The sequence below is a fragment of the Choloepus didactylus genome, chromosome 7 (assembly GCF_015220235.1).
Source record: "Choloepus didactylus isolate mChoDid1 chromosome 7, mChoDid1.pri, whole genome shotgun sequence".
In the NCBI taxonomy this organism is placed as follows: domain Eukaryota; kingdom Metazoa; phylum Chordata; class Mammalia; order Pilosa; family Megalonychidae; genus Choloepus; species Choloepus didactylus.
Genome location: NC_051313.1, coordinates 73,988,996 through 74,001,275, shown reverse-complemented (window position 1 = coordinate 74,001,275; position 12,280 = coordinate 73,988,996). Strand labels below are relative to the sequence as shown.

At 31.9% G+C, this 12,280-nt stretch overlaps 1 protein-coding gene across 2 annotated transcripts in view; it reads right to left on the bottom strand.

Moving 5' to 3' along the window:
• The window catches only part of LOC119539802 (pleckstrin homology domain interacting protein), a 143,627-nt gene that overhangs the window by 85,517 nt on the left and 45,830 nt on the right, over positions 1–12,280 (bottom strand). For both annotated transcript variants that reach the window (XM_037843591.1, XM_037843590.1), the window contains exons 8-15: positions 10,111–10,332; positions 9,715–9,815; positions 5,500–5,570; positions 3,903–4,003; positions 3,777–3,817; positions 2,910–3,008; positions 2,021–2,174; positions 1,427–1,561 (exon numbers count right to left, since the gene is read on the bottom strand). In XM_037843591.1, coding sequence (XP_037699519.1) covers positions 1,427–1,561; positions 2,021–2,174; positions 2,910–3,008; positions 3,777–3,817; positions 3,903–4,003; positions 5,500–5,570; positions 9,715–9,815; positions 10,111–10,332 — 924 coding nt within the window. The remainder of the gene's footprint in view (positions 1–1,426; positions 1,562–2,020; positions 2,175–2,909; positions 3,009–3,776; positions 3,818–3,902; positions 4,004–5,499; positions 5,571–9,714; positions 9,816–10,110; positions 10,333–12,280) is intronic.

Genomic DNA, 12,280 nt, shown 5'->3' with positions numbered 1-12,280 from the left:
GAGCTCTACTACTAGTTGCATCGCTAATTTGTAGGAGTGTAAGAGCAAATCACTTAAATCTCCAGGTGCTGCAATTTTTATTTTGACTATAAAGGTAGAATATTAATTAGTGTGACCAACTTACCTGATAAAGAAAAAATCACCTTTATAATTAAAGGGTGAAAGAAGTATTACAACTGAGAGAATACTTTTCCTCTACATTCTACCAATATACCAATGCCCTTTGAAAACAGAAAATTACTGAAGTCACACATAAAGCAGGTGTGTGTGTATGTATATATATATATATAATCTCACAAATTATTTTCTTTTGAAGCTGTAAAGACAAATTGAGAAATGAAAATGACTAATTTCATTCTTCAACAGAGATGTTCCAGAAATGAGCAAACCAGATACACAAGGATAGAAAAGGAAAAAAGAAAAAAATTCTTCACCAGCATATTTGAGGATTTGCTTTTTCAAAAATCTTCTCCACACAATGAATTTTCTAATCCATCCATCACTTATAATCATCCCACAAATAATTAACAGTGCAGTTTTAGAAAATGAGAATTTATTTCTTACCTCATTTACACAAGGCATATAAAGACAGCTAAAGTGAGTTCCTTCACTAATAAAAATTGCCTTTATCTTCTGCTTACTTTCTAGATGGAAGTGAATTTATCTTTATCATCACCTTCATGTAGTGTTTTCCCAAATTATTGTATTTCAAATGACCATTTTGCAAAATAAATTTTTTTGCAAATTGATTCTAACCTTATACACTATTAATTATACTGTTTTATAATACATGACTGCAGTTTCTTTTAACTAATTTTTTTTAAATCTCAGCATGCTGAAATAATGGAAATACACATATTCTTTTTTCTCTGTTGAAAGGTACGCAGGGTATATAGGAAGCAGATTTTTAAAAACACGAGTAAAATAAACAGCAGCAGTATTTCAGGAGACTTTATGCTTCCTGCAGTAATTACAGAGGATTTGGGACATGCACAACAGACCATATAAAAGTAGTCATAGAAGTTCATATGTGGTATTAAACCACTGCAAATTAAATACTCAGCAAAACATGGAGGGGAAGGATTTAAACATTAACACATATCTAATACACTATAATGTGATAAAAGGCAAGAAATTCCTGATTCTTTGGCTTTAATTTTCATACTTTAGAGTTTCTCATCTAAGTTTTACTGTTAAAACTTCCTTTAAAATAAACTAGGTACCATAATGTACAATTACCATTGTAAAACATACATTTTTCTTTCAGATTTACCATCTTAATAAAGGTATGGAATAATTTTGTTTCTGAAGTCAAAGTAACATATGAACCAATTCTTAAATGGATTTCCTTTGTAATATGCAGAGGACCTGTGTTAAGAAGTCTCCAAATTCTTATCAGTCATAAAATGAAGAGACTAATAATTACCATATTGAAATAAGAACGAATTTTGACTCCTCTTGCCAGATCCCACACTATCACATTTCCATCATGACCAGCAGAAAAGAGAACTCTAGGATCGAATGGGTGAGGTTCAAGAACAAATACTTCGTCTTCATGACCCTGAAATATTTTTGAAGTTTCAAAGGATTATATATAGTAAAAAACAAAAACAATAAAACACCAATACAGCAATTCTGGAACATTTCTAGAAGTTTAGTTGTAAAATTACTAAAGAGGTAAAAATCTTCAAATTTATCTATAAATAATAATGAAAGTGAACTAATATCTCCGTCCAGGGCTTTGCTACCATTTGTTGAATAATTACTGATTGCAGCCCTGCATACACCCCCCCCCCCCAAAAAAAAGAAACGACAAGGATCTATAACTCATTTCCAAGACTAATTTGGTTGGAACTGCATTTTAAAATTATGCCCAATCTCCCACATGGTACAGTCACCTACCAAGTAAGGGAGAATTCTAGTTAACAAAAAATTTTATTCCCCAATAAAAATACTCCATTCTACAGTTCACTTCAGTAATATCAAATAAGAGTTAGTTTTCTTTTTTTTTTTTTCTTACCATCAGGACATGAATTAGTTGACCAGTATAAGAATTCCAAACTTTGAGAGTCATGTTATTAACTGCAGTTATAACTGTATTGTCATGTCGGTCCCAAGCTACCATAGTTACTTTCATTTTTGTGATTTTATCTTCTATTCCTTGAAGGTTTTGGCTGAAAGTGATGGAGGCAGTATTTGTTTACATTGACATTATCTATTAAAATACTAGTGTTACAAGAACCTAAATGTATTTCTTATAATTTACATTCATTTGCATGAATACCTATCACTTAGCAGTAATTGAGAATAGTCAGAAACAACACAAAATGATGGCAAAAGTCACTGCACTAAGTAAGGAAACCCAGAATTCAATTTTTCCTGGGCCATTAGTAACAAATGACCTTGGGTAAATATCACTGCTATAATTCTAGTGCCATGCTGCTCACTTTCCACCTTTTATTGTCACTGTCATGCCCTATTAACTGCTCTGCTCTCCTATCCATCTGAGACTACTACATGCAAATACAAGTGTAATATAATTTTGCTTGGCTGGAGAAAACCATTGGCTATACCACATCATCCCTCTGTTTTATAGGAAACATAGCATGCCCTGGTTTCTGGAAAAAAATAGTAAAACTTTCAACTATTTTTAACAATACTATCAAGAAAAATTAACAAAACTGAACCAAAAAGAAACATGAATGCAGCAGGTCTTCTAATGCGTGGCACAAATCATTTCTTAAAAATCAACACCTTTTATCTCCAACAGTGCCTCTAGTTATTGCAGAAAAATGATCATTTAACCTGGATTATGATATACGATTTTATAAGCTGAGAGCCACTCCACCCTATAGTACAGCACACTTCAAATGATCTATGTATGTAGTATTTCAAATTCAACGTCTTACCCTGCTGGACGAGTAGCCATATCCAACAAAATACTCTTCCATTCTCTTCGTTTAAATTGCCAAATGCGGGCTGTCCCATCACGACTTCCACTTACAAACCTGTTGCAAAGACACCCCCCCCCAGAAAAATTTATACACTTTACCAAAATACACTTTTCCCAGAGTTCTGTCTTAAAAAAAATACTAAAAAAGACAGCATTCCCCTTTAGTTATACAATATTCTAATACAATAAATATTACTCTATCAGTTATTCTCTGCAAATCTAAGAACTTCTGACACTTTAAGGGCTTTGAAAATTTTAGATACAAGCTTTCCAATGTTCATGACCAAGTCTCAAAAAGTACACTCAAAAGTGATTTAAGACCACTATTTACTATCCTAGAAATAGCACTACTATTTTCTAATGGAAAAATACTGATTTTCCTCTCAATATTAAATAATTTGATTTGTTCTACTACAGATGTTTAGAAATGCCTTAATTTCCTTTTAAAAAAGAACACAGGAAAATTTACATAATATCACGTAAATTTACTATTAATAAAAAGTTCTGTCTCAAATACTACCGTGATACATTTCCAATTTTCATCAAAAGCTCCTCTACACTTTAATAAATACAGGAAATATCCAAGGTGAATAAAAGGTCCCTATATTAAAAGTGGGCAAATAAATTAACAGTACAAATAAGGCATAAAAAGTTATGTTTACATGTGAAGGCTACATTCACCATTCAGTATAACTGGTCAAGATTTTTATTTTAGGTGGTTAACTCCTATACAATTCTGATTAAAATCTGAGCATCTGAATTATCTTTATTTCTTCATTTAAAAATTGGAATTACATTTGACAAATATAAATCACTATTTTACCTGTTGCTCGTGTTGGAAAACTGGATACTGTCAACTTTGTCCTAAATAGATGAACAAAAAAGGGGATATTGAAAACAAACTGTTAGACTTATTATTAAATAGTACTCATTTTTCGTTAATACTTACAGTATGAAACTCCAATTCTGATATTTTCTCTGGCTGACCTGATCCAAAAAAATAAACCCTTATAATATGATCTGTGCTTCCTGTGGCCAGAAACATTCCACCTATAAGGAATAACAGCAGGCATTTATGAGTAAAAAACAATTTCAAAATCTCTGAAAATTAGAACATAAAATGAAAGTAATATTTACCACAATGTATAATGAACAATTAATATTTTTCTATGAAATCACTCATTTTCTTCTAAATGTGGATACATCTAATCTGAATTTAAGAAAAAGCTTGCTAATATTGCTTTGACTTAGATAACCACTTTAATATTTATAGAAGTAAAGCTTTGCTCTAAAAATAATTTTCTTCATTGAATGCATAATCTTATCCTGTTAAAATGATCAGTCACCCTTACTAGAAAACATGTCTTTTCACTGTTAAAATCACTCTCTTGCCCCATTTCCTACTTATCAAACTTCTACGCCCAACTCCCTCAGTAAGTTGTCTTTACCAGCTTTCCAATCATATCAACCCTGTCTCTTCTGAACTCTCTCATTGTACCTTCTCTTGTAGCACATTCTATCTTGTATTTGTTATTTCAATATGAAATTTACTCCCTCCTTGAAAGTAGTACTCTCCCCCGCCACAGTGCTGAAAATACTCCTTATATACAACCAAATATTAAACACTTTTGCTAAATGATCTCCCTACTAAAACCTTTTTAAAAAATCAAATTATCTTTGAAAGAGGAGCATAAGTTCAGAGTACTTCGAATGCAAGTATAATTCCTATATTTGTGTTACTACTTGAAGGAAAACTGTCTTCATGAGAGGAGTACTGGAAATCTAGAAGTCAGAAACTGAAAATGTTTGGATATTATTATAGAGAAAACAGATCACTTGGCCAGTTTGCTAACACTCATCTCAGGTAATACAGTTATCCACAATTATGAAATGAACAGAAAAAGTACAATTGGAAATAAAGGCAGAAGGGCAGATATTAGGACTATTAAGTTTTGAATCTATTCCTCATGTTTCATTTTACTTTCTCATCAGTTCACTTCAAAACCCTAGATTATAATTTATTTTAAAAAAACAAGCAAAACAAATCAAATGATGCTAACATACATTCAAAATGCTGCTGCATAAACTTCATGACATAATTAGAATATCAACATTTAAAGAGCATTTAAAAAGTAGATTAAAATAATTCCACAGAAAAGTAACTAATAATGACTTAAAAATATCCATCAAATTTATTTTACTCAGCTATAGGATATTTCAGAAATTCACAGAAATATAAACTAAATTTAAAATTTCTTCCAATGAGAGTATTCACAGATTCATTCTCTTTAACAGTCAATCCTGAAACTATTGTATTCTCTCCTACTCGAGCATTTATAGTCATCTTAAAGAACTATTTTAGTTGTGTAATTATATAAGCTAAATTCTGGCAAATTTCAAATATTTCTAAATTTACAATCATTCTTGTTTATTAGCCCCTGGCATATGTATTTACAACAGTAAATATTTTCCTAAATTTATATTTTCCACTAGAAGCTTTCTAATACACATTTAAATGGAAAATTAGGAAAAAAAAAAAAACCTACCAGCACTAAAAGAAGAACAGATCATTTGAACTCCAGGCCGGGGGCGCTCTGTAAATTTTGCAGGCCTTGGACTATAATACAAAAAATAAACAATTGAAATATCCTAAAGGGAGAAGTAACACCAGAATTACAAAATTAAATCAGAAGTAACAGATGGCTCGCTTCCTAAAAAAAAGTTAGAAATCATTGTGTGTCATGATCTGCAGATTCTGAGGGAATTCTATAGATTTTATAGGAGCTCCTGGTTACACATCCATACATGGAACAATCCCAAATTCACTGTCACACCAGATATGTAGCTATGAATTATATATACTTCTAATCAAATTGAACAAGTTCTCAGACAGAACAGCAAAATACAAATGCATAAGGAAAGAAGTCATTTGTAAAAGGACACATTAGCAAAACAGAAAATGTGCTGCCTCTGTGACTTAAATATACCATCAATAACTATACTTCTTCAATATTAGACACTGTTAATTAAGCAGCTCCCTTTTTTTACCTTCTAAGTGACAAAATATGCCCTTTAAGACCCCCAAAAGTAAGAAATGATGCAGTTATCCTGTTCAAAATCCAAAGGCTCTGATTCCTAGGTCAACTATAATGCTCATTCAAAATAATCATCTATAAAAACAGGTTTCACAACCTTATTTACATTAATTGTATAACAGTATAACAGATATGTATCTTATACTAATACTACTGACATTAAATATTTAATGCTACAATCAACTATATTAAGGAAAGAAACTTACATTACAGATTTTAGACAATATATATAGGGCAGTGATTGTTTTTAAAGTCTATTTAATGAATACTTTAATCCACTTTTTCCTCACTTTCAGGGGAGGGAATACAAAATAATGTGAGCCCTAAGCCTGAGAGCAATGAATAACTTTCACAATCCATGGCAATCTTGTGACCATTTAGGAGAAAAAATGCATAGGTAAAATATTTCTGATAACGTATCTATTCTGAACAATGAGAAGAGTCTTAATATAAATTTCAAATACCTTGTCCTACTGATACAGAACACAACAGAAAGTGGTAAAACTTTAAAAAATTAATAAACTTACAAGTATTTTTTAATTGACACTTTAAAAAAATATTCACAGGCTGATATTATAACTGAACATAATAGTTCACAGAAACACAAACTTATTAAAACTTTAAACCTAAACATTCTAAGAAAAGTAAAAAATTGTAAGTAAATTAATCTAAAATTATGAAGGCAACTAAATGCAGTACTTTCATCAGTATCCTATGAATTGCACCTCTACAGTTTCATTAATTTTTGGCACAGCTGCTCATATAAGTACCACTGTTGCAACTTATAACCAGAAAGAGAAAATATTATCACACAGATTGCATTTTCATACAGATTTCATATTATATTTTTAAAGGGAAAAAGCAAATAAACAGGCAGCCAGAATTAATTTTAAATGCAAATTTAAAGAAGTATCTTAAAACAGGGCCTTAGATTCTGACTCTATAGGTTCACATCCCAGCATTGCTCCTTATCAAGTTTGTAACCTTAGGCAAGTTAACAGTTTTGTACTTCAGTCTCCCCATCTGTAAAACAGGGGTAACAACATAACCTATTCAGAGTTCATGGGACAATTAAATTATTTTAATCCACGTGAAGTGCTTAGAACAGTGTCTACCATATATTTAGCACTCAACAAATATTATTAGTAGTATTTTAATGAGGTTCAACCAATTCTAGACTGCCCATCAATGAATACCATTTACTTTGTAGTTAGAGAATCATGACGGTATACTTGAAGTATTCAAATCCTGGCTCCATCACCATCTACCCCTCTAGTGTGACCCTCCTGTCCTCAATTTTCTCCACCATCCGCCCTAGAGATAATAATTGTCTCTTCTTCAGAGGGTTGTTATAAGTATCAAATGAGATAATAAATTTAAAGTGCTAAGAACTCACTTGATAGGCTTAATACTTAATAAAAATTTGCAATCACTATTATCCGCATTATTTCAGAATTCCTAGCCTCTCTTTACGCCTAATCTAAATATCCTTAGGACAGCTTCCTCCTACCCAGAGATCTCTTGAGTCAGCTTCCAAGTCACCCAAGCCTTTCGGATTACCCCTCTAAGAGGCTATATATTTACAGGTGGGAACCGTTACCATGCACATGAACCCTATGTAAAAGTAAATTTATCAAGAGATTGGGGTTTTCAAAGCTGGTGTCATTTACTGATACAAATGATTCTTTCAATTAGTGCAGGTAACTGGGTTGCTAGAGTCACATCCTCAATAGATTACACAAAATCACTGCAGCTCAATACAACTTTTGTCTTTGCGTAAAACCTACATAAAAACAGTAAAAATCCATGCTCTGACAATTTTCTGGCAGTATCAACCATACATAAAAACAGAAAGGAAAAAGGTGTCCTAAGGACTATTTCTAAGGGGAAGCATTAATTTTTACACCTGACTCTGGCTTAAAAATTTTTATGGGACAACTGTTAACAACAAATATAAAAGAATACTGCTTACAAATAACCAGATACAATTTAAATGTCCAAAAATACGAAAATCACTAAGCAAAATATGGAACTCAGCGGAATGTAATATAGCTATTAAAATTATTATAAACACATGATACAATGTTAAAAAACAATTCAAAATTATGTACATTTTTGTAATTACATCTATATAAAACACATTCCTATGGAAAAAATTATTTTTAGGGTAGTGGATTTATAGGTGATTCTATTATAAAGAAAAAAGTCATTTACATGGAATAACTCACTTCTCAAGATCCAGATAAATGAATTATAACTGTACCTAGCAATTGCAACCCTCAAGACACACAAAGTGAGAGTTTAATTCTGTAAAACCACTTTTGTTCCTATCCTAATTTGGAGTTTGCTAATTACTTTTTCTTCTCTAGGACACAAGATAGTAAAAGACAAAAGGATCTCAAGAAGGCAAAAATACTCGAAAGAAAACAAAATAACACTCACAATTTACAATTGCTTTATCCTCCATGTCAGTAACATATTTCAACTTTTATCTAAATATCTATAGAAAGCCGTTGAAATATGAAGAATGCAAACCAAGTAGAATCAATTCCTTTTCTTCAAATGTCTTAATTACATTTTTTTCTCAAAGTATAACTTGTTTTATTATTTTACTCAAGCCTCTAATACTAAAATAGCTGTCAGAAGCTAGTCTCCAGTAGTGTTTACACACATTAAATTTAAGAAGCATGCCTTGTATTACAATTACTTAAAACCTACGTTTTAAAATAACAAGACACTCATAAATTTTTATTTTACTACATAACTCAACTTGGGTTGATAATTTATAAACAGAAATCAGAGACAGTTACTGGAATATACTTTGTAATTTTGTAATTTGAATGAGAGTTTTTTCTTCTTTCTACCTTGAAAACAGCCAAGATGGCCCATGTCACCATTGTCACTGATGCACAATACTGAATTGATGCACTACCTCCCCCAAAACAGAATACCCACTACATTCAACTTAAGAAATGGCATGGTGTAACAGAAAACACAAGACCGAAAGGTAGGGGACAAGAATTCTAGTCTTGGTCTTATCATTTTTAACAACTGTTTTAACACTGGGAAACCATTTATTCTTTCTTGGCCTCAGTGTCCTTAATCAAGAAAATATGGTCCAACTAACATGTTTTGATAAACCAAGATGTCAACACAGGTGGAACCACACACATAAAACAATGCTGCTGAAGGGGGGGCACATCTATCTACATTAAAAGTTTAATGATTCCACTTTCCTAAGTTTCCCTCCACCAACAATAAAATCAAAGTCTGTGGATTTGATAAGAGAAATAATTAAACTCTTCTAAAGAACAGCCTTAAGAATGCTAAGATCCTGTTCTTAGCATCAGAAGGAGATATTGAGACAAAACTATGCAACATACAGAAAGGAGTGATATTAAGACAGGGATATTCTGAAGAAAAGAGAACTAGGGCTAGGAAAAAGAAAGACGCATGTTAATGCAAGAAAACTTTCTTTGAAGCATGAAAACAGAAAGGGGAGGCATGAAAAAGAAAGAGGTCAGTAACATTCAGTGAAGAGTCGAAACAAATTTCTGTTAATTACTCAAGTGGAAAGAGTAAACTTATTCTTTACTGTCAACTACTTTTGCAACCTCATCTATTACATTAATCAAATTTAATCTATGAAATAAAACAGCAACTGACTTTATTTTAAGGGTTCCAGCATCCCAGAGCCAAAAACAAATAGTGCCATCTGCCCCAGTAGACGACAGGTATCTCTTTGAACCACTGCACAATGGTGAGAACTGAAAAACAATCACAGAAAAGAGAAAATCTTTACAAGAGTAAAGTCATACAGTCCAAATAATAAAACCCCCTTTTAACAAAATAGCAACTAACAACAATAGTAGGAAAATATCCAGAAATTGACCAAGGTGAGTGGCTAACATTTTATTTGAAGTCCACATACTTATAGAGAAAGCAGAAATATTCCTTTCTTCATTTTAGATGGCCTTATATAATGAATTATAAAAGTGAAGTCTTAAAAATTACTTTAAATTCTAACTAAAGAGGATTGCATAAGGATTAAAACACAATTACCTGTAGTGATGTTATAGATGCACTGTGGCCCTGAAGAACAGCCAAAGGTGCACATGTTCGAAGACACCAGACTCGGATCATTTTATCGCAACTTCCAGCTGCTATCATGGTATTCTCATAGTTTACAGCCATGTCTGATATTTCAGCAGCATGTCCTCTTAAAGTAGCTAGTAATCTCCCATCGTCTGTTGCCCAGATTTTCACAAGACAGTCATCAGAACCCTTAAAATAGGAATGGATAAACAGAATTAACTACAGATTTTAATTCATATTCTTAACACAGATTTTTTACAAATCATATCTGTTATGTCCACTTCTCAATAATTACATTTTTAAGTACTATAAAGTGTTAAATACTTACGTAGGCAACTTTTCAGTACATAAGGCTCTTCTATTTTATTAAATTAAATTATTCACTTATAAAAAACATCAAGAGAAGTAGGATGCTGCCAATCACTACATTTACCTATTACGCTCCACCTATCCAAGGTAATCTCTATCTGGCATTTTTTTGACAGAATTTGAACTTCTAAAGTAACAAAACAAAATTAAAATTGTAAAATAAATGTAATATACACTAGTGAGCAAGCCTATCTATGTTACTTTGCTATACAAAACTGAAGATAAGCTAATTTGGGGCTTTTTCTTCCAGGAAACTGAAAACATAATATAAGTTTCCTATCCAATGATCTTCACCTAAATACAGTACATATAATGTCACCCAAAACTAGTTATCTTAAAAGAATTAATCCTATCTACTTGAAGTCAATAAAGAGACAAATTACTTGTTTACTCTGCTACAGCAGCCTAAGTTCAGGAAGAAATTGTAAAGGATACAGTTCCTTTGACTACTTTGTTTTTAGAAATAAACATTCTATTCTCACAAAGCCAAAGATGACATTACAACTTCCAGGCTTTAGTTTTATTTTTTATTATAAAAATTATAAATATACAAAAAAGTAAAGAGACTAGAGTCATTAACCCCCACATATCCAATCCCCCAAATTAAAAATTATCAGAATTTTTGCCACAGTTTCTATTCTTTAACATAAAGCTAACATAAAATTTAAAAAGGTAACACAAACACTTCAGGTTACTAACGTTGTACTTTCCAATCTTTCTAGAAAAAGAAAACACTTTTATGTCTGTCATTAGAAAGTACTTAAGGAACCTACAAAGGTGAATGATACAGATATGTTTTGGCTTCATATTGACAATGTAGATATGATATATAAATGATCACATAATATTAACAGAATTGTTAAATGCTGTACCCTAAACTAGACTCTAGACACTAAAACATTCCCAATTAACTATAAAACTAGTTCTACTGATTAACCTTTGAAGAAAATTAATGGGTTACACCAACCTTTAAAAAAATTAGTAATAAATGAACGCTAAGTAAATTAGGCACATTAAAATCTGCTATTCCCAACACATTCACTTAATCGCAGGTTCTTCATCTATAAAATAAGGAGGTTAAATTAGACAATTTCTAAGGTTTAAAGGTTTCCACTTTTAAAATCTGATGATTCATATTTGCATTTATTCATGTACATTGTGATGATTAATATTTAGGTGTCTAGTATGTGCCAACCACTGGAGATGTAAGGACACAGAATTCCTGTATTTAGGAAGCAACTCCTATGTTTATAACTCTGTGTCCCAAATACTATACTATTTATCAGCAGAGACCTAAACAAGGAATCATTCTGTTTTTCCTGAAAGGTGGCAACTGTGGTAGGGTCTGAAAAAGAACCCAGAAGCAGTGATACTTGGGACAGTCTCATGCATGAAGAGGCAATGCAGAATATCAGCTTAGAATACAGACTCTAAGGTCAAATCTCTGGGTTCATTATCCAGTACCACGACTTTCTAGAGGTATTACCTTGAACAATTATATACACTTACTATGCTTCAGTTTTCTTATTTGTACCTGCCTCATAAGGTTCTTGTAAAGACTAAACAAGTCAATGAATGCAGACAGCTAAAACACAGTCTCTGAAACACAGTAAAAGCTGTATGTGGAATATCTACTATCAATGCTTTTGTTGATGGTAGTGCTCTTCTTATTTATAAAGAGCAAATATTCCATATGGCAACTAAAAAGAAAAGTATGATCAAAGGCATAGAGATGTGAAACAATGTGAGAAGTTCAAGGAACTGCAAG